At 38.0% G+C, this 23,522-nt stretch overlaps 1 protein-coding gene across 3 annotated transcripts; it reads right to left on the reverse strand.

Moving 5' to 3' along the window:
* Nucleotides 1-2,725: 2,725 nt before the first annotated feature.
* Nucleotides 2,726-22,587, reverse strand: slc6a13 (solute carrier family 6 member 13). 3 transcript variants are annotated; one of them, XM_042495876.2, is made up of 15 exons: nucleotides 22,442-22,587; nucleotides 16,173-16,373; nucleotides 15,451-15,585; nucleotides 13,954-14,094; nucleotides 12,956-13,037; nucleotides 12,234-12,366; nucleotides 11,763-11,897; nucleotides 9,042-9,145; nucleotides 7,922-8,046; nucleotides 7,589-7,701; nucleotides 7,214-7,351; nucleotides 6,210-6,312; nucleotides 5,694-5,794; nucleotides 5,296-5,466; nucleotides 2,726-3,920 (listed from the first exon to the last, which is right to left on the reverse strand). In XM_042495876.2, the coding sequence occupies exons 1-15, from the start codon at nucleotides 22,446-22,448 to the stop codon at nucleotides 3,756-3,758; spliced, it is 1,854 nt and encodes a 617-aa protein (XP_042351810.2). In that variant the 5' UTR covers nucleotides 22,449-22,587; the 3' UTR covers nucleotides 2,726-3,755. The 3 variants fall into 3 exon arrangements, with proteins under 3 accessions (XP_042351810.2, XP_087936457.1, XP_087936458.1); XM_088080331.1 differs by lacking the exon at nucleotides 22,442-22,587 and adding an exon at nucleotides 17,705-17,822; XM_088080332.1 differs by lacking the exon at nucleotides 22,442-22,587 and adding an exon at nucleotides 17,530-17,685.
* Between the last annotated feature and the right edge of the window lie 935 nt (nucleotides 22,588-23,522).

The following is a 23,522-nucleotide window of genomic DNA, read 5'->3' on the forward strand; positions in this document are numbered from 1 at the left end:
ATGTCATGTTTTCATTCATTACATTTATCTGACAGCTGTAGTTACTAGTTTATGGTGCAGGTTAAGATTTTGCATCTAAACACATGAATGATTTATAAACTGTAATTAATTTTTAAGATTAAAATGCACAACAGATTTTCTATTCAAAATAGTTAAAATTAGCTACAACTCAATCAATTGTAAACATTGAAATGCTTCCTACATTATTATGCTTCAGCATATTATTCCAATTATAAACTGTGTTATAACATAATGACTGTTCTTCTGCATGATAAGTACTTTTACTTTTGATAGTTTAATTAGTTGCTGATAGTCGTACTTCTGTACTTTTACAAAATACAATTTTGAATGCAGGACTCTTTCTTATTATTGATTATTTTTACATTGTGGTATTGCTCTGTCTACTTCTAAATTATTTCAGTTGCCTACTAGGCAGAATATTAAATATTTAAAATATATATCATTCAGTCTGTGGCTTCTTAAAATATTTACACTGAATTTATGAAATATTTCCATATTCATAGGCCTACAATATGTCCTAAACATGTATTTGGTTGCCAGTTTACTAGGCACACTTGGGGGTATTTATTTTAAGGTAAATGTAGGAGGGTAGCATCGAAGAGGTGAGATGTATTAAAGGTAGGAGCAATAGCCAGCATGGTGAGACTGAGAAGAAAAAAAAACATGAGCAGATATAGCCAAGTAAACAAGAACATGCATTCCCTGAGGCTGCACAGTGACAAGCAGCAGGGGCCCACATACTACCTGTGTGTGCAGAGAGGCAGGTCTCCGTTGTGCCATAACTGTGAACAGACTGTACCAAGTTGCTGATTCTTTTTTAGTCCTGGCTCAGATTTCTGTCCTTTTTCATTCTATGTTTTCTAAAGAAAATGTATTAATTGGTACTTTTTTGGCAATCTAAAAACAGCCAAGAAACAATTCCACTCCTTTAACAACATTCAACTTGTAGGAGCTGCATATCTCACATGAAGCCTGCCACCCGTTGCTTTCTGTTTTTTCGGCTGCTGGAGTTTTGTGTTGTGTTGCTGAAGAAACAGCTCTTGTCCTGAGGGAGTTGCAGTATAAACTTCCACACCTTCTTAACTCCTTTTGAATTGTGATGAAAGGGAAAACAGCACTGAGAGGAGCAACAAGAGAAAAGAAAAGCTTTTCATTCCAGATAGGTGGAATTACTTTCAGATTAGTCTGTTCCCTTAAATTAAATACGTTGTAAGATTTCTGATTAGAGCATGTGTAGCCGTTGAGAGTTTTGTTTCCCAGCATTAGCTTTACATTGAATTACGCACATATTCATGAACTTTCCTTTTTTAATTGCAGTGTTTTATATTATAAAACAATTCAGGAGCAGTTTTGCACATCATCAAATCATTAATGCTCAGATGCTCAGAGCTGCACTCCAACCAAAACTTTTTGACTCTGGTGATGATACTTCAATAGATGTCAAATTGAGACATCAATTTTACCTTTCCACCGCATGCTGCATCTTGTCAGAACATTAAAAGACAACACATCAAGCATTCCCGGAGATTTCACTTTGAGATGTGAAAAAGAGACAGCATGAAGCTGATTTGTGTAAGTCATACCATTTCCCCAGTGCTGACTATAAATAACTTCTCTTGTACAAGCCATTTTGATTTTTGTGTGTTTGTGTTTTTCGTCAACAGTTGTCTTACTTTATCCCAGAATCCTGCTGATCTGAAATGACACCAAAAAACAGCCTGCTGATTTGAAAGTGTGAGAGACATGGAAGTGAATTATCCATACAATTACAATCTATGGATTTTTACATTAAAAAACTATCACATACATTTCACAGTTGGGAAAAATATGATTTTTAAACTGAAGTTGAAATGACAGATATACAGTATCTAAGTTTAGTAATGGCTGATGTAATGGTTGTTCAAGGATAATATCTATAAGATTCACACGTTCATGCTGATTTCTGTAAAACTGCATGTCAAATCTTTTAAAGCTACATGTTAGGTAGCATTTTGTGAGTTAAATGTTAACACAGAGATAGATAAGTACAGGGTTTCTAATAACTCCTCCATGTTTACATCAGAAGTTCTCAGAATTAACGCATTGAAAAAGCACTACAATACATTCAGTTATTGGATGGATGAACTACAGACATAAAGAACTGTTTAAACATTGAGCGTAGACGTATTTGTGTATACTGCATTGTATTGTCTATATTGCAATGTGTTGCACGTTCTGTATTTTTTTACCACAATCACTGATGATATTTAAAAAATGTAATTATAGAACATACATTACACTAGCTTGGCAAATCTTAACACTGACAATATCTTCAAATATGTATGTTTTAAGAGCACCTAAGGCTCTAAGGGACAGTAGAGTATAAAATGTTAACCAAGCTCGAGGGTTACATTACATTAAATCTACCCCCTAAAATGTTTACATTCTTTTTACTTTGTTGTACATGTTGTATTTTTAAGTCAGCACACCATTTCACAAACAAAATAACATCCAAAACTTGTAAAATGTTTTAAAAGATTACTTGATAGAAAAATTGGACTATTACTTAACATGAAATGTTCTTCTAAATAAGGACTATATTGCTGGAATTAAAAATATTTCTTTTTTGATAATCAAAACTGGCACATGGTTGATTTAATATCATTCATGCCCTGAATAATGAACAGGGTGTCCCACCAAAAAGAAGCACTTATTTCAAGAGTGATGTGTTTTAAATGAAAGTATTTTTATGCAGTCATAAAAAATAATTTTAGCATATAAAAGTTATACATTTAAAAGTTTTCCCTATCAGCAATCAACGATCATCCACTCATTCCAACATCTAAGGAAACACATAGTGAAGGTCATTATTATACAGCAGAAAAAGAGATGCCGAGAAAAGATTTGGAGAGTTTTGAAATTAAAACCCTTCAACCAGCCTGCCCTGTTCAGATTATCTAAGTGGCACAACTGTCTCCTTTAGGCACTTAACATTTTCATTTCATACAGTTGAATGCATTAGAGATAAGGCAAATTCGACTAAATTTAAATCATGTCAATAATCAGAAAATTGAAAAAAAAACAAAACACATATTCACACAACTCTGCAATGTTCAGCAAAAGAAATAAAAACATATTGAATAATGAACATAACAGCATTAATCTGAAAAAAGCAATCATAGCAAAGCTTAACTGAGTTGTGGTCAGTTTATCTAAACATAGATTTAAAAATCAAAATCTTGCATTCTCTAGCATTGGTTATTAGTGTGCTTTGTAGAATTTTTTTTTTTTTTTTAATTCATGTGACATCTCATGTGCTCCATCCACAGCAGATAGCTGTTAAAATCAATAAAGTAGCCGGAATGTGTCAGAAAAACTGAACAACAGAGTTGTCCATAACAGAAAAAAATGCTTCCTTAGAAAGCAGACACGATCAAATGTGAATTCTTAGCCACTGTGTTACAACAATGGCCACATTTTTTCAAGTGTACATGTGACTCTGCCTCTGGCAATGAGATGGAAACCAACTGATGTAACTCTTGAAGTAAGAATGCTGATGCCATCATACTGAGGGCAGTGTACAAAGGAGAACAGCTCCAGCAGCAGATCAGCAGTTACAGGTCTGCAGCATGCCTGTTATGCCACCTTGTCTGGTGAGGTATTGTGGAGAAAGATTAGGATGGGGCCAGACAGAGTGTCAAAGCTGAGGAGTGACCTTTGACCCCTAAGAGGCTCTGATTCCAACCAGCAAGTGTCTAGCAATGAGACTCCTTTTCATCAACAGGGAAGTAGCCGTCCTTAGTGGGAGGAGATTTTTGATGGAGGCTGTCACCGTCTGCTGCAAAGATGGCCAGCAGCTTCTCCTGTTCCTGTTTTGTCTTCGGTAACTCATCGGAAGGAGTGGTCAAGAGAATGATGCGCTGTGAGCGAAAAATTTGGAAAATTGTGGAAAATATATCAGTGATGGCCTACAGTGTTGCAGCAACTGATGATCAATTTTCAAACAAAAGGTTTATTACACAGGAATCTGCATCAATCATCTAATTAAGACTGTATTCAGTAACATTATCAAAAAGATTATTCAAGATCAGTACTTCAATGCAGCAGAAAAACAAAAAAACAGGAACACTGTGGCTGTTTATGAAAGACCTTAAGCACTAGACGACAAGAACACCACTTTGATTATTTTCAAAAAATAATTTACAGTTTTAAGATAACTGCCATAGTTAGGCTTAACAAAACAAAATATAACTCTTACAACTTGTAAGTTACTTAGATGTGCTGCATATGATATTCAGAGCATGATATTCTGAGCTGGAATTGTCTGCAAATAGCAAACAGTACTGCCAATGTAAACAGTGCTGATAGAGCAAACTTTGTTAACCAGGAGGGAACTGGAGGGTGAACTTGACAGTTTTGTGATGATGCTGTTGCCATTATCAGCGGTAATTGCCCATAACCTCCATGTTAGTGCAGTGCAGAGAGGCAGCAATTAGCGAGCCAGTGGTATTCAAACACATGAACTCATAATAACATGCACAAACAGCCAGACCTATCACAACAAAGAACAGAGAAGCTTGGATGAGAACACACAGAGGGAGCGTGACTTCATTCTCTGCTCAGGACGCCATTACTCTACCTTATCTTTGAATAGCAAACAGCAGTTTTCTGCTACATTAATACTGTGAATGTTTCTTACAGAACCTTAATTCCTTTTTTTTGACTACTTCCTTTTTTGTGTGTTTACAGCGACTGCAACTCACTGTAAACACAATATTGACACATTATGGTCCCACAAAGTTGTTAAGTTGAATGTGTTAGCAGTTGCCTATTTGAACATACAGCAGCAACAGTATTAGCATTCATTTCTGTTATTGTACATCCACCAAATGCAAGTCCAAAATTCACTCCCCTTTTATCTCTATTTTGGTCTCCACCAACCACTAAGGGGAAAAATGCCTGTTTAGCTGCTAAATGCTCCACTATATTCAACTAGTTGCTCACTTTGTTCATCTGCCATCTGGTTAGTGACACTGAAGTTGTAAAACGGAAACAGTGAGCTGAAAGATGCTCTGCAGTAGAGCAAAGGGGGGCTGCAGAGTTGTTTGATAATTCTCTGGGTCTATTACAAAGCATGAAACTTTGACATATACATAATCATGTGATTTGTAGCTAATACACAAATACTGATAAAAACAGCTCGAACACAATTAATTTCCTAAGTATCTATGATCATGTGGAGTGCTTTCTTTTCTTGGTTTATTCTTCTGAATTTACAAAGACTGAGAAACATACCTCTTTCAGTGTTCCAGGGGTGTAGTACAATTTCACTGCCACCCAGGCAGGGATACACAGCATGGAGGACAGGGCCAGGATCCAGCCTATGCCATTGCCCCACCATGGGTATATGTATTCATTGTTGTACTTCAGAGGTGAGTACTTGATCAGGGCAAAAGCAAATGTTCCCTGAGGACAGAGACAGAAAGCTACTCAATGGTTATGCATGGCGGATGTTGACCATGCTACAAAACTGAGATTTAAATTAACTAAATTATAAAGAAGGCTTTGTTTACTATCTGTAGTAGTTTGCAAATTAAAATGTATTTTCTCTGTTGCCAGCAGAGGCTGCTCTTGTCTCAGAAGAATAGATTGAAAGCATGCATATAAACAAAAAAAATGAATGTGAAACCCACAAAGCATGTTGCAGGAGTGAAGAAAAGCCAGCAGTATTTTATGACAGGGCTGGGGCGATAGCCAATCATGTCCTCTATGTTGTCATAGAAACGGTTGGCACCTGTAATCAAGGAAAGACAAGTGAAAGACAGCGGAGACTTACATCAATATCAAACAGTCATCTGAGTTAAGAATCACTCTATTGAAATAGCAGAAATGTAAAAACGACAAAGAATAAACATTATTGAAATGACTGCTTAGCAACTATACAATCTGCTTCAATACAGTTGGCAACTTTACTGTGATTTAAGTGAATGTTACTATTATTAACTTTATTCACTCAGTTAACCAACTGACTGAAATAACCCTCAAAACACTCTTTGGCTCGAATGTATGAACCAAAGAAAAGAGTTAATTCTTAGTGATCGGCTGAATGCAGACGGCATTGTGGACTGGGATGAATTGTGCCTACTGAGAATAAAGCCTTTTGTTTTTTAAATACCACCACTCATGAATAGCTTTCCTAACACACTCACCATAAATCCAAGCAATGCAAACAGTCTCAAAAATAGCCACAAAGAGCAGGCACATCCCACTGGCTGCATAGTAGTCAAAGAGCTGGAAAACATACATGCCGCCCTGTGGAGACAGACACAGGTAATAAACTTATTACCAGTAACAGAAAACTTACATGCTGTCAAATTTGAGAAACTCTGCACATTATGAAAGCTACTGAACCAGTAGAAAGAAAAAGGCCATTTCACTTTTAAAAGGCTTTGATAGAATATCATCAAGCTTCTTAAAATCTTCAGAAAGTCTTCATTTGGCCTTCAATTTTGGGCAAAATTACATGCGTATTCTGTAATCTTAAAGGAATACTTGACCCCCTCAAATGACCATTTGTGAATCAATTACTCACCCTGTGTTTGGCTGAGTTTTGTGAAGGAAAGTGTTTTTCTTATATGCCTCCACAGTGAACGAAGAATCCAAACAGAAGGAACTTCATAATGACTTTAAGTCACTGGGGTTTTTGTATTTAAGAATGGTAAAACTATATGAAATCATCCATGTACAGACTCTCACACAACTTGAGCAGTATAATCCATGTCTCATTTATCCAGTCATATCCTCAGTGCTTCCCAAACACACAGCCCTTTCTGATTGGTAACTGATTTAAAAGTAAAACTTTTATTTTACCACCCTGAACAGGGGAGCTGCTGGTCTACTGCTGCTTCAATCAGTTAGTTTGTTTTTGTTTGACTGACTTTGGTGAATCCAAACTAACCCTTTAAATCACCAAAGCTGCAAAAAAGCAAACTAACAAACTGATTAAAGGCAGTGGTAGGCCAGCAGCTCTTGTGTTCAGCGAGGTAAAATAACTGTTTTTGTCAATGGAATCTGGTTTTGAAGAGAGCATAGATTACGTTTTACTTCTAGTTCTGTTCCCCATCGGAGAGGACGTTCTGTTTGGCAAAAGAAAATTATAGTTGCTGTTAAACGTAGTCGTCTATAACAAGGTATTTTCACGTTTGAAACCAACCTCTGTCAGCATGATGAGCCCCAGGAGGAACGACACCACAGCCACTGCCAGGATGAAGAGCTCCCTGCGGTTTTTACGTCGGAAAGTGGAAGGATACATGTCCACCATGGCTGTCACAAGGCTCTCCACACACACAAACTGTTCAAGAAAGACACAAGCATGAGATATTTGTATACATGAGTGCATCACATGTTTGTTTGTTAGTGCATGTGTGCTGCTGACCGGTCCAAAAAACACCTGACAAACAATGTGTAAGCAGATCTGTGCACATTTGCTTGATAAATACTCACTGGTGCTCTGCGAGAATATTTTTTAAGCACTAATACTGGAATTCTTTGTTCGTGTGGGTTTGTGTGGTGCATATGTTGGGCTCACTTGACTATCCAGTCCCAGAAAGACAATCATAATGAAGAAGCAGCAGGCCCATAGAGGGGAGAACGGCATCATGGACACAGCACGGGGATATGCAATAAAGGCCAAACCTGGACCTGTAGACAGATTCTAATCTCATTTTTTGACTAAAAATACATATATGCACATTTTGATATTCAATCAGCAACATCATCAGCTTTGTTCTGACTCATTTAACATAATTCAGCCAAAGTAAATCACCAGAAACAGATGTTTCAGATAGACTCCCAGAGGATATTAAACCTATCAGTATGGGAGCAGAGATGCTTTTAATAAACAATAAAAGAAAAAACAAACCAGATTCAGCCACTTCTGAGATGGGCACGTTCTGCTCGTAGGACATAAATCCCAGGATGGAGAAGATGGCAAACCCTGCAATAAAACTGGTACCACTGTTCAGGAAACAGAGGGACAGGCAATCCCTGGAAATAACACAGACAGTGGTATTTGATAATTAGGAACTGCATGTGTTACAGTTTTTCTCAGTTGCTCAGACACATTTGTCCATGCAGAAGTTACATTCTCAAAACAGTTCACACGCAGGCCTGAAGTTTCTGGCTAAGAGGACACATTTTGTTTGCAAAATGCTCACATAGTCACAAAACATTTAAAACACACAACAAAAGCACATTTTTACATTGATGGATGGATACATTCTTTTTACACAATGGACAACAAAATAGAGCTATAAATATACACCAGTTCAACATTGGTTTGTGCTATATGCCTGCACCAGTAGTTGATAATTTACATAGTTATAGTTTGTGCCAAAAAGGCAATAAAGCATATCATAGCATCATGAGCTCTGCTGCACTTAGCACCTTCAGGTTTTCTTTTTTTACAATTTTTTTTAGGTGTCTTGTTAAAATACTGTAGAAACCAGAGATGTATTTTCTTAGAAAGAAAGAAAGTTTTCCTCATTTATTTTTTTTAGCTTTTCATTCATTAATTACTTGTATGTGCATTCGACCTTTTTGATCCATGCTTGCAACTAGCATAGAAATTGCCTCTTTAATAGATGGATGAGGACTGATTGCTGATCAAGAATTGTGCAAATAAGTTTTACACAGATGCATTAGAGATTTAAACTTATGCAAGTAATTTCTATCAGCTGTCAACAGATGTTTGCATGAAACCAATAAAAAAGCGTCAGCACATTTGTAAAAGAAAACTTCCACTGTGCTAAGAAGGTGATGATAAAGATCAAGTGGATTCGAGTTTCATTTTACAGTGTCTTAGCAATCAAGAAAAACTGTAATGGGTTGAGAATGATACTCAGCATTGTCTGAAGCAGAGATTTAATTCCCTTAAAATGTCTACTATTATTGTAATCTCAAACCACCCATCAAATTGTACTGATATCTGAGAGTTTTACAACTGATTATAATGCCAACTTTATTATCATTTCAATCCTTACCTGTAGCAGTTGTTGTTATATTTGTTGTAGCTTCCCAGGGCTGTGAGGCAACCCAGGCAGATAGCATAGGAGAAGAAGATCTGAGTTCCAGCATCCATCCACACCTTTAGACAGAATAGAAACAAGGTGAGGAAACAGAGAGCTGAAATTAAAAAGGACATAATAATGATGATCATCATCATCATCATCATCATCATCATCATCATCATCAAGAAGATGATTCAGAAGAAGAAGAAAACAATTTTTTGTTTCAGTTTTTTTGTTGACTTTGAGTCGTCCCATTCCAAAAGTTAATTCTATCTAATGAAGAAAGTGTGAAGTGAACATTTTACATTGTGCTGAATGTTGAATGAGTCATCTGTGAAAATGTGTCTTTTTGAGGAACACTGTATTCATACTGATTTTTTTCAACCTGGATAACATACAAAAGACCCACAGCTCCTCTGACACCGAACCAACTTCCTTTACAAGTGAAATGTCAGGGCTTTCTGAGCTGCATCAGCTCTCAGAAACAGAGTAATCATGGATCCATTATATCGAAAGAGTTATCTCGAGTCACAATATCTCATCTCTTTTTAAAAGCACAATCTTAACACTCAATGCATCTATCAAATCCCAAAACTCTAAGCCTGAAACTCACCCTCTCAACCCTGCATCCTGACATCACCCACCCAGCAAAGCCTATTTATCCCTCTGTCTCTCCAAGGCACAAAGTGCAGCACTTTAACATCCTCTCTTTGAACACTCAATCGCACTTCAAAATTCAAATGAGGTTTGTCTTGATGCTTGCAATTCTGGTTAAGTGCTCCTGGGGCACTGGGGCATGTTTCAGATAGCTGTTCACCAGCACTAAAGATCTGATTGACTGAGGGTCCAACCAACAGCACAAGCTCCGGACACAACATTACACAAAGGCAGGTATTCCCAAAGCAGCAGCTCCACTAGCCTGGCTCATCTTGGCCTGCACAAACAGGGCTTGTATTCATCCCCAGAGCCCTTAGAGGGATTTGAGAGGGCCCCGCTTTGGGTTTTCACACTGGTTGCAATCTAACAGCAAGGGGAAGAGAAAACTGTAAAGTCCCGGATGCCACTTCTATTCCCAATCCACTCTCTTTCCTTCAGCAGTGAATAAGTCCTTGACATTTTGCTAGGCACATTATTAAATGACACTGTCCATTTATGAAAAAAATGGTGGTAGCATTATTAGTTAAAACTGCCTAAAGAAAGCTATGTTTGTGATCAGTGCAAAAGCAGGAAGTAATGGGATTTTATTTTCACAAAATGTCATAGAAAAGTGGATGAATGGATACCAGAGACAAGATCTGCATACCTAAACCTGCAAAAAGTGGCATTTTGGACACTAGGAGGCAGCAGAAACAAGCTGTGAACACAACACGGACATAAAAACATGCAAACGTGGTAGCAAACCATTCCAATCAGAAATAACATTACAAGTCATTTGGAGCTGTAATTCTGATCACCTGACGAGTTTCTGGCTCATTATCTGCCAAATGTCTTACTATGTAGGCTACGCTAACTAGTTGCCAACTTTGTCTGTCCGCCACTTGGTGCTCAGCAGGTCTGTCAATCATGCTCCAAAACACTGAAGCAGCCTGCCGGAGGATCTAAGAGGAGCTGGAAATATTGATACTTTCAAATGTAACCTGAAAACCTATCCTTTTGGTCTGGCTTTTTTCTTAGTGTCTTACTATAACAGTTTTATGGTTCATACTAATTCTGTTTTTTAAGATCAATTTTTGCTTATTTCCTATGTCTTTCTTCAATAAAGCTGTAAAGCACTTTGAATTGATTTGTTTGAAAGGTGCCATATAAATAAAATATGATTGACTGATTGTACAGTGAGTTATTGAAGAATAACTAAGCCCCACACTCTTGACTGAAAACTTTTCAACTGAGAAGGTGGTTTGGGTGTTTAGTTACTCTTTAAAGCTTTTTCACTGAAAACAACTCTCTGCTGCAGCTGAAAATGACACTATGAGAGTGATAAGAGTGATAACAGTTTGGTAAAGTTGTCTAAACCTAACCACACCACAGCCAAAGACACAGCAGATTGGAAACACTTCATGCTGGTAATTCTGAAATGCGCTAAGAAAAACCCACTGTACTGACAGCACAGCTTTTCTGAGCGATCAAATTCAGATTACAGGCATAACAAAACTTCAAATCAAATAGATACCAGCTGATCAAATGCTAAGTCGTATTTGCTCCATGAGGGAAGTCAATAAAAAGCTTTCAATGATTAAGCCACCAACTTTTTACACAACCAATGACAGCCATGCTAATTTACTCCCTCCATATGGTGCTGAAACTTTTGGTCGCTGGTCACCTAGCTGCCAGCAGAGTTACATTTTGCTAGGCCAGTTCAGTATCATTTAATTTTTTTATGAAGCCACAGGGGGCATGGAAGGAAGGACATGTTGGTTTTAACATGACCTGAAACACTTACAGTAACTCTAGGTCCTTAAAAGTGTGCTTAAAATACCAGTCAGTCAGTATAATCATGTAAGGGTGCAAGTGTATAATTAGTAGGCAGCATTGTTTGTGCCAGTTTAAATATTTAGGTAACAAAGCAATTTGGAAGGCCTTAAAATGCTGGTCAAGATGAGATCATCGTCTTTTTAACAGTATCTGCGTGTCTAGGAGTTTGTGTTTCTGTGAATCAACAACAAAATTGTATATCTGAGTGCATTTCCAGCCTACCTGTGGGTCAGCCAGCCGTCCCAGGTCAGGGTAGAGGTAGAAGTGGATTCCCCTGGAGGCTCCTGGCAGGGTGACCCCTCTGATCAGCAGCACCAGCAGCATAGCGTAAGGAAAGGTGGCTGTGAAGTAAACCACCTGCAGGAAAACAGCAGCATTTCTTTATCAGATATACATGTCTAAAAGACTTATGACAAGAAGAAATTCTTTCTTCTCTAATAGTGTGTTTAAGCTTTAATATGACTGTAATGCATCACTTCCTGCATGCGTGAGGAAAGACTTAACCACACATCAAGCGTCTCGATCAAAACTAGTGAAAAAAAGACATAAAATAATCCTTTAAATAAGTAATGCTGCAGAATACAATTGATATGATAATGACTCATGATTCATGAGCATAATCATGACTCCCTTATTCTTACTGTATGGTGAATATTTGATTAATTTTGGTTATAGATGGAGTTGTGGTTTCACCTTGCCAGTAGACTTGACTCCCTTCCAAATGCAGAAGTAGCAGATGACCCATGCAACAGCCAGACAGATAACCAGGTCTCCATTTAAAGAGCCAATGTGGTCAATGCCTGAGGAGATTCTCAGCACTCTTCGCCTGACACACACACACACACACACACACACACACACACACACACACACACACACACACACACACATCGAAGACAAAAATGAAAACTCTTGTTATCAAAGTCATAAGTTTGTCAATGCTCTCAGGCGTTAAGAAGGGGTAAGGGGAAAGGGTCAAAAGCAATTCAAAAGGCCTGGTAGCCTGGTAGCTTGAGGGGCTTGAGCAACATCCAATTTTAGGGTTATATCAGGAATAACTGGTGAACACCACCCTCACAGGCTTGGTTCTCCAAAAGACTAACAATACACTTAACGTATATTTTTTATTTATCACTGGCCATGAATAATTATAATTGCACCTCTTTGGAGATAAATACATGGTGAAAAAAGGTTGGAAAATATTTGCCACAGTTAGGGGGCCGGCTTAATATTATGTAGGTGCTGCATCCCCCTTTGCCCCCCTTCCAAAACTTCTAAAAGTTGTATCTAGTCATACATTTTGCAATAGTATGGAAAACAACATTGAACTACTTGTTAATAAGATGAATATGTGGTGAACTTACTGGCCCCAATGAGGCCATTTGAGGACATGGCCAAACAAAAAAGGCACTTACTCCCAGAACTCAATGACAGGAGAGGTGGCGTTCTCATGGTGATTGATGGAGCTATTCCCCCTCTGAAATGCCATACAGGAATCTGGAATGAAAGGAAAGACAAAAAGACATTCAATCCCATGAAGAAATCCAAGCTTTCTCTCAGGTTTCCAAGTTACACACAGGGAAGCGAAACAATGCTACCACTGAGGCGGCGGAGCGAAACGGTGCAGCAACATTCACTCCTTTAAGATAAATGGAAACAATAAATGAATGAAATGTCAATGAAGAACACCAGAAAAAGAACAAAACAGCATTATTTGAAACAGATATATTTATGTAAACAATGCCAAAAGTCTAAAACCATGCTAGCAGTTCAATGCTAACATGTTGTTTAGCAGGCATAATGCTTATCATGTTCACCATCTTAGCATAGGGTGTGTGAGCATGCTAACATTTGCTAATTAGCACTGAGCACATAATATAGCTAGACCTGATGGGACTGTTTTGCTTTTTTAAGGTATTTGATCATAAATCAAAGTAAATAATAAGTAAATAGTAATAAACCCCCAAACCACCCTTTTCAGTTGAAAAGCAAAAAGGGTGTTTAGTGTTGATTGATTCAGGTCCAAGTCCTGACATTTGAGTGCAAAGGATGAAAATTCTACATATTGTGTTATAAATATGTACAGTGACTGCCCTCTAAAAGGTTGAAACCTGGCTAATACAATTGAATTTTTTACGATGGCGCAATAGGAAAAACAAAACGAAATGCCAAAGTCATTAGGATTCATCCTCTCTAGATCATGAATGTCTGTTAAAAGCCTTACAGCAATCCATAAAATAGTTGTGGCTGAAGCAGTTTATAGCCACTCAAAAAGCATATCTTGATGCAGACCTGGCTTCACCTCATCAATGATTACACACAGTAAACATAACTTGCAGAGGCACGGCACATCTTTTTGCTTCGGTTTATAGATAGATAGACTAAACTGAGAAATTAGCATCCTGTGGCTCACCTGTGTTCCAGGTGTTGTTACAGGAGGCCCAGGGCAGATCCCAGGTGAAGGAGTTGGACAGGAAGAAGATGGCCCACGCTAACACGACGATGTAGTAGATGTTAAGTAGAGCAACAATCACCTGGGTGGCATAACCAATTCCTGGAATTAAAAAAACATCAAGTTTTTGAATGAATAATAAAATGTGGCCATTATCCTATGGGTTTTTGAGGAAACAAAGAGGAAATTCAAAGCAATTTTTAAAAAAAATGCAACCATGTAGCATGTTTTAAAAAAAACCTGGGCTCAAGTGAGAGTTGTGACCACAGAGAAACTCTGCATTATGGCTTTGACAGTGCCATGAGACTAAAAATAAAGTATGTGTATATGTGACACATATTTTTGATTTCCACAAAGGCATACAGTAACATAGTTTCAAGTCTGCTCAGGGACAGTGTCTTGCATCCTATCTCCGCAGACACTGTGGTGCATTTTCACAATTAAACTTGAGCCCTTGACACCCTTGAACAATCATACCTATTGCAGAGATGCATTGAGAGCACTGTTGCAGTGTTGAATAAAAAAAAAGTAAATTCAGTTAAATTTACAATTTACATCTCCCCCTTCACATACAAGTAACTTCTGTAATTTATTTCAAATGACTCACAGAGATGATATGAATCAGTGACAGTTCCTTTCACATTAGACAAAGAGACATAAATTGACCCTGGAAAAAGCACATAGTTGTAGCTCAGTATTTAATTAAACTCATCCTCAGTTTACTGCTGCCATTCTTTTCATTATGTCATGAGTAGGTACAGCAAATTAAAAGATTGTAACAGGCACAATTTTAAACTCTTATTTAAATTATGATTGTGTGCCTGACTTGACTCTTTACCAGCTGTCATCCTGTGTGGATTATAATTATAGCTGAATACAGACTCATTCAAAAAATGGAACATTAGTCAGTGTTTGTTGCTTGCCAGCAATTATATCTACATTCATCACCAGCTCACATCTGTATGACATGTATACTGCTTGTTTGACACACGTGTGCAAACAAACACTCACAAAATCACACTTGTGCAGTATGCATCCAAATGCATATAATGTATACTAAAACAGCTACATGAACATAGACACTTTGTACACACATGGCTGAAATTCCTCTGGCGTCCCACGTTGTTGCACAGACATATTCAGATGTTGTCACATCTTTGCCCTCATGAATCTATGTGGTGCATAATTAACTCATTGTTTCAGAATAACTTACGTACTGTGGTCATAACATTTTATTATTCAGAACACAATGATGGAGGTTTCTTCAAACAAACACTTTTTCAAAACAGAGGAAAGATATTAAAAACATGTTAATTATGTCATAAAAGTGTAAATAAGCAGATGTTGGGGGTGCATAGCACAAAAACTAAACTAGGCTGAAGAGTGTGATCCACGCATGGTGCTATAAACACCCTGAAACATCCATTAAATTGTATTTCTTAATGAAATCAGTTTTACCTTCAAACAGTGGGCAGATTTTCCTCCAGCAGGTGATGCCTCCCTCACTGGTGTACTGGCCCAGAGATGTCTCCAGGAAGAAGACCGGAATCCCACAAGCGAACAGGAAGATGAGGTATGGTATGAAGAAGGCACCTGTTTAGGCACACAGATTAAATGAACAGTTCATTCAGATATGTCTGGTGCGCTCTCAAGCAATGCAGGGCAGAAAGTGCTGATTTTTTTTTTTTTTTAATTTAGAGCAGTCAGATATAAGCCATTATACTAAAGTATACAAATATTATCTTAACAGAAAAAATCAGAAGAAATCTGAAATCATCCACCTAGTTGCTAAAAGAATTTACTTCACATGGAACATAAAAAAATCAAGGTTTTATTGTTTGCAATTTTTTTCTCTTTGTCAGTGTGCTCCCATGTATCAGACATTAGCTGACTGGCCTCCGAAATCTGTCTGGCTCTTTTTTTTTTTCAGTGAACTATCACCCATAATGATCAATAGATCCCTTTGGAATAGATCACATATTAACCCATGTATTAGCTTTCCTCTCAGAAGCCATGCAATTGCGAGAAAATGTAAAGATGGAATTCCCAGAAGCCTTGTGCTTATGTGGTGGAATTACTAAATAATTCTTTCAACCCTGATGTTACATGAAATGCAGAAACTTGAGCTTTTGTGTTAAACATTTTTTATCATGAGATAAAAAAGTTATTCCAGCACTCACCTCCTCCGTTCTTGTAACAAAGGTAGGGGAAACGCCAGACATTCCCCAGGCCAATAATTTCTCCGGCCACCGACAGAACAAACTCAATCTTGTTGCCCCACTGACCCCTGTCTGTCATCTTCTCCTCTGTACTGGGCACGATCTCCAGGGGCCTGCTGTGCCCATTGGAGGGCTCCACCTTGGACGTGTTCTCTGTGTCCCCTGGGTGACCAGAGTGGGGAAAAAAATTTACAAAGAAGAAATGGACAAAAGACATCGTCATTTCAAGCATTTCTACTTTGATATCGAAATTCCTTTGAAAAAGAATGACATAATCCAATAGGTTATGTTCTACAATTCAGTTTTCATTTTCAATTTTCAACCAGAATTTTCTTTACATGGTTACCAATGAAACAAATAACAGAACTGGTTATGATGTCACCTGGAGACACCTTTACGGACTCACTACCAAGACCGCGTTGGATAAAGATCAACATCAAAACTTTGATATTTTTTTGGCTAATGTAAGCAAAATCACACCAACAAAATCAAGTTGATGACAGCTTAGTATAATGAACTCTGTTCTGCTGTCATGCATCATGTCCGTCAAAAATATGTGTAAATCAAGAACATGTACTTAAAATTTTTTTTGAATGTGGAAATGGCTCCAAATTATATATGTTGAAACTTTGGTAAAGTATAATATCATATGACATCACAAATGTGTCAACTGCAACTAACAGTCAATAAATAATAGCCTCATCCTGATGTAGCCTGTGTTCCTGTCCTTTCCACAGTTCTTTAGTAAAAAAAATAAAAGTACAAAATGGGTTATGGAAACAAATTCCTGTAACAGTTGTCTGTTTTTGGAGATTTTAATATCTAAAATGACTTGAATTAAAAGTTACAATTACAAGTTGTTCAGTATGCCTAAAATTGCATCCAGTAAGAGGGCTCCAGCCAGTCTTCATGCATATACTCATGACTGACTACTCACGTCATGAGTGTCAAGAGCTGTGTTCCAAACCGTCCCCTCATTCACTCACTCACGATTCTCTTTGTAGTGTGTATTAAATAGTGGAATTTATAGCCCTATATTGTGAGATAAAAGTAATTCAAGCACTCACCTCACAAATCTTGTTCATTATTCCCTAGAATAAAGATTTTGGACACTACGCTGGAATTTTCTTCCCCCATATCCACACTCAAATTTGCGAGCACCACTACAAAATGGCTAACACACCATATAGTGCACTAGTTCCATGATAGGGAACAGATTCAAACATAGCTAAGGTGTCTTAAAAAAAAACCCACCAACAGGATACCAAAAACAAAGAGTACAAATAAAATATGAACCAAAAACTGAACTGAAACAAACCAGGATAACAACAAAGAACTCTGGGCAGGATCACGTGGGTTAACAGCAAGGGTAACAGAGTAAAATCACAGCAAGGGTTACAGACGAACTGACATGGAAAAAGGGAAACACACGGGTATATATACACAAAGAGCACTAATCAAGACAACACACACACACAAACACAGTGACTGACCAACGAATGAAGGTGAGGCAGGGAACACAAGAGTGGAGCAAACCAGACTAAAACAGAACAGGTGTGCAGGGAATACTCTAACAAGGGAGGACAAATGTGACTGATAAAAGACAGGTGAAACTAATCAGGGAAACACAAAGACGGGAAGTAAAACCAGACATGACACATGAGGATAGATGCTACAAAAATAAAATTGGATACAGAACAAGAATAACATGAAAATGTAACAAACCCCAAAAACAGAGTCCAAATATAACTATAAACACGACATAAAGGACTATATTATCCACAAATGGAAAAATCTGTAAATACATTAGTCAAGCCAAATCACCGTAAAATTTTAAATATGCTGCATGAGTTGTGTGAGAGCTTGTAAACATATGTTTTGGTATTGTTTTGCTGTTAAACGTAGACACCAATTTTTCATGTAGGCATGCAAAAAAACAGTTGACAAGACTAACTGATTTACAAGCGTCTCTCAGTATAACAGAACTATCTTCAAAATTCATTACAGTTGCATTTACCTTGCCAGTGAAGGTAAAGGGGATCTATTTAAAGATTAATTGTACTTAAAAGCTGGAGGGACAAGAAGGAATTTCAGGACCTTGGCTAGTTCTCAAAAGTAATTCCCACTGATGTTCCAGATATGCCTGTTTTTATTTACATGACCTATGATGTGTGTCATTACTTTTCCTGAGATCAGTAATGATGCTTGATGTTACGTGACCACGCTAGAAGTTAGTCAAGCCAAGGGCCAGACCCCTGTTTAGAGGCCAGTGCTGCTGAAAGAACTTCTCTCTGTGGAGGAAACAGACAACTCACTGACTGTGCTCACTCCTGTCAGGTTTCATTAACAGGCTTTTCACAAGTCCTTCTGTTATCGCTCTCTCTGAAGCCCATCATGACTGCTTTTGCAGTCCAAATTCAAATGAATTGGCTCTAAGTCTGCAGAAAAGACACTCAAACGAATTCAGTTAGAATATCACATGTTGGCACCAAGCCTCCGTCACTTCCTTTATCATTAATACATCCACAGAAGCAAACACCTTACATGTTGTGTGACCTGGTCTCACGGGACCAATGAAATCACAGGGTATTGAAATCCCATTTAGCCTTATGTGAAGCCACCTTAGGAATGCGCTTCTACTGGCAAAGGGCAGAGGTGGAGCACAACTGTGACTCTGTGTGTGCCGCGTGCATAGTGTTAGAGGTTGTACCCATTTTAGCAGCCAAAATCTCCGGCACTGAAGCCAAATTGTGGCTTGAGGTAAAAATAGAGCCCCTTGTTTTCAGGAGGTTCTTGGTGGGAATGAAGACTTGGTGCAACAAAAGCTGAGGAGCCCCACCACTCGGTGCTGGCAAATGAGAATCCTCACTGGCCAGATCACAGTTCACCTCACTTTTTCACAGTTTCTTTGTGGATGCTGGGAAGCTCAACACACAAGCCAATACCTCACTTCAAACAGTCCTTTTAATAGGTGAGACTAAATATTGTCGTTATTTATAGTAGCATAGTCAGACTGAAATAGTTTTTTACACATACATTGTTTATAGGCCTTCACGGGAGAGGCATGCAAAGTATGCCAAGACTGAGAATGACCTCATTGAGGCCCAGTGGAGTTTTATCCCAGGAAACAGAGCCAACTTCGCTTCCCTGAAAAGCTGTGGATTGCAAGTGACTGACAGACTGACCTATTGAAGGATTGCCTAGATGAATGAATGTGTGGCTGACTTACTGGACATTGGGCGCTTTGTTTTGTCTTTAATCGCCCATAGTACCCTACCCATTTAGCGTTACACTTCTATAGCATTATCAGATGCACAATGGACTGGGGATGCATGATATTGGATTTTTAGTTAATATTCGATATGCCGCTATATAGCAACTCTATGTGACCAATACAGACATCGATATATCCACTTTTTCCTACACCTAGTAATTATCAAGTTGCTACAGGAGTGGAATTAACCTCATGTATACTCTTATCATGATGGCCAAGCAGCAGACAGAAACATGTAATACAATGCTTTTTTAGTGTATGTAATATTCATTTATTGTCCAGAATACGAAAAATAATTCAACTTATGGTTGGTTTTTGCAGTTCACTTTGTCAAAATAAATAAGTAAATAAAAATATTGGTTTGTATCTTGGCATGAAATCAGTATGCTGGCTGATGCCGATATTTAATTTTAAAGCCAATATCTGCCGATACTGATGTATGTCAATATGATTGTGCATTCATACAATGGACATTTTAAAACAACCAAACAAGAAACAGCTGCAGCATTAAAAGTGAGACATATTGGCACTGCTCCTGATGCCATTGGGCACTTTTTTGCATTTGTAACAACATTCTGAACACAGTCAATGTAGCAAGACCCTTCTTACCCATATCTATGATGCTGGTAACCCTTAATAACGCCTACTTAATTGGGTGATAATATTCGAAGAGATTTTGATGCACTGCAGGCCACAAACAGAGATGAAAAGTGGGTTAAGAAGCTAGGTCTGATAAGCTCACTTCTTCCTGCTTTAACTCTGCTACCTAACTTTTTCACATTTTCATCTCATTTTCTTGTAGCCCCAAACAACATAACGTCACCTGAGGCAATTTATCACACCTAGCACAGCTCCCTGTGGAGCCACAAAAGGCTTTATATGTTTTTCACACATGCATTCCTCCCAAAGACCTGTAAACAGCCTTGGGTGTGTAAAATCAGTTTATCTTTAAGCATCAACAGGACATAAAAAACAATTCTACATGCTTGCACTTTGGTTAAACTCTGACGTTAACACAGGCCATTTGGGACATTATTCTAAAGGTAACTTTAAGTGGTACTACAACATTTTGCATTGTACTTATTATGAAGTTGGGGACTAAAAAAGAGCAAATTAAAAAAAATATGTCAAGATGAAAGCAGAAGAGATCAAAATATTCTGCCTAGTTCTAGTATGAGTCAAGTTCCAAAACACTGGATCCTGCATTTTCCATATTGCATCTCAATAACATATTTCATTAGGCTCAAAACAGAAACTTCTTGTTAACAACTCAAAACCTCCACTTTGGAACACTACTGTAGCTTCCTGTGAAGAATATTTAAGTCTTGCAGCGGAGATAAGACACAGACAATAAACCTGATAATGTAATCAGAGTTACTTTTTTCAAACATAGAAAGGTCCCACAAGAACCACACAAGACATCATACAACTGTTTTATTACAATGACTAGTACTTGCTGTGCATAGTAAACTAAGCTTTGTGTAAAATCCATGGCGTGCCCCTTTAACACTTGATTGAAAAACATTGCTTCACTGCCCCAAGGCTTTACAATGTTCACCAGCTATAGTCACTAACTTTGACTGTTTGCCTTGTCGACTGGTGCTGGAAACAGCTTCCTGCTGCTGCTGCTGCTGCTGCTGGAAAAAAAGTCCATGAGAGTGGTGAGACTGAACGGAAACAACAAAATTGTGGGCCATAAAACCAAAACAATGGGCTGAATGACACTCAAATGCTTTGCACAGCTGCAGGCAGCAGCAGAGTCTAGTTTTAATTCTTTGTGGGTTTGTTATTACAAGTGACCCCTTTCTCAAATAGTCATGTAATTGATTACCAATATAAAAATGTCTCTTTTTTCCTTTTTATATGATGATTACTTCTGATAAGAGTTACAAATCAGAATGTTACATACATACATACCACTATTTAGGCAATGTGAGTGACTTGTGCGATGAGTCCATACTCTGTTAGATGATGACTACATGCATCAGTCAGACCATAGTATGGTACTTAGTTTTCTTCAAAATATTGATTTATGTAGGAACAAAAGCCTGAAAAACAAGGGTATCCCAGTCCTGTGGATCTTTGTTGTACCTCACACAAAAAGCAGTAATCTTGATCCTGCTCTATACAGCCCAGAGTTACATATTTACAAAATACTGTGCCTTAAGGCTCCGGCAGTTGGGTAATGCATAACTGGGCCAGTTAGTGTACATTTGGCAGGTATAGGTTCAATGTCACAAGTCTATCTGTAAAGATTTACAGTTGCTGCGAATGATGTTGAATACTAATTTATGTGCGTCTACATGGAAGCTAGAAGTGATAAATCTGGTTGGTGAAAAAAAATTCAAAATAAAAGCGATACCATATGCTATGACTAAAAATGGCATAAATGTATTTTAATTATGAATTAATTTATGAGCCTATGATTAGGTTTAATAATCAATTTTAATATCCTTGCAATAATTTTCTTTTAAAAGTGTCAGGTCTGAAATGGTGAGCACTTCAAATCTTTTCAACTGTAAAACAGGTCTATGTTTCACGTGATAAAGCTCCGTCGAGGCCACTCTCTGTGATAAATGAAAATGTAGAATTATGGAAAATGCAAAATAAAAATGCCCTGTATTAAACATATGAGTTACAAAAGCCACGTTTTGATTCCTGGATGTGCCGTATTTGCACTTGAGCATGTTAGTAATGTTTTAATACTGCAGATCTTTCATTAGCTGGACAAAAGCATGCATGGTTTATTTTCAAAGACTCTAAATATGCCAAAATTAATTGGTTTTACACAGTAACTTTCACTGAGCTCTGCTGCAAATAAATAAACCAAATCAAAATGTTAAGATGTCTGTAATTATGTTCATTATATCTCATAAATAGCTGTAATTTCACTTGTTATCCACCTTTAACTGCAAAAAAAAATCAAATCACATGATCAATAATCAAAGGCACTCACCTTTCATAGTGCTGACAGTTTCAAGAAGAGAGTGGGCCACCAAATAGAGGCCTGCTGTCGTTTAAGGTTTCACTATATAACATTCATGGAGGGGCGGAGATCTGACAAACTGAAAACTTTGGTGCAGCCCGCAGTGAGATTTTCCCTCTGGGTTGCCCCTCTCTAAAGTCCCCCCCCACCCCCCTCCCTTTATCCAATTCCATTCAGACACCCCCACACACATACACACACACTCACTCTCCGCAGCACACTAGAGGTCTGTGCTGTCTCAGCATGGTGGGCTGATTGCGTAACCTTTTGACACACACATTCTCCCAGGGCCTTTCTGTCCGGACAGCAACCCTAGAGTTTGGGGGAAGAGGCTGGTCACACTTGTGTTAGGATGGCATCTCAGATTACATGTCAACACAAGCATGCACACACGTGTTTTTGAGCAGTGATGATAAATATTTATAAGATTGGTTTAAAAAAGATTTAAAGATGCAAAAATGCATGATCTACAATTACATTAAAATTTTAAAAAATGTATATATAAAAAAATAGCAGCCTCCAATATTTCAGTGGTCTTTTGTGACTGATTGTAATTAAAACATCATTATTGCTTCATGAAACCCCTGCTCCAAACAAATCCTTAATTCAGCCCCCGGAAAGGAGTCTTTATTCCCCCCACAGACCCAGCAGCCCATTCAGAACATTTTCCCACCGCAGGGGTCCAGAGTGGCCTGTTTCACGGCATTTGTTAGAAGGTCACAATCCAGAGGGTCTTTATGGAGGTAGGGATGGGGGAAGTGATGTGCCTCTGCTTTTCCTTTCTGAAATCTTTCAGGGTGAGGTCTTTTTGTCCCCAACCCCCATCTCAAATCAAATTATAATTCAAGACACGGACACTTTGGCTTTCTATAAAAATAAAGCCGTCTTCCTGACTTTAGTTTTGTGGCAGTTTAGACTTTTTATTTGTGAATGAACAACCTGTTAAATCTTTTTTTAAAATCAGTTCAAAAATGACTAAGAAACACGAGTCCACAATGCCATGAAACCATTCATGATAGTCACATGTTCTCACCTACAGTAACTTTTCAAT

The sequence above is a fragment of the Plectropomus leopardus genome, chromosome 7 (genome assembly GCF_026936395.1).
Source record: "Plectropomus leopardus strain MGB_pleo_1.0 chromosome 7, ASM2693639v1, whole genome shotgun sequence".
NCBI classification, from domain to species: Eukaryota; Metazoa; Chordata; class Actinopteri; order Perciformes; family Serranidae; genus Plectropomus; species Plectropomus leopardus.

What these genes read in the sequence shown, in the direction of transcription:
- slc6a13 (XM_042495876.2), bottom strand. An exon ending in TTCTGGGACTGGATAGTCAA is followed by an intron (nt 7,352 to 7,588) that starts GTGAGCCCAACA and finishes TTTCTTGAACAG; the next exon opens with TTTGTGTGTGTGGAGAGCCT. An exon ending in TCACTCCTGCAACATGCTTT is followed by an intron (nt 5,467 to 5,693) that starts GTGGGTTTCACA and finishes CTCTGTCCTCAG; the next exon opens with GGAACATTTGCTTTTGCCCT.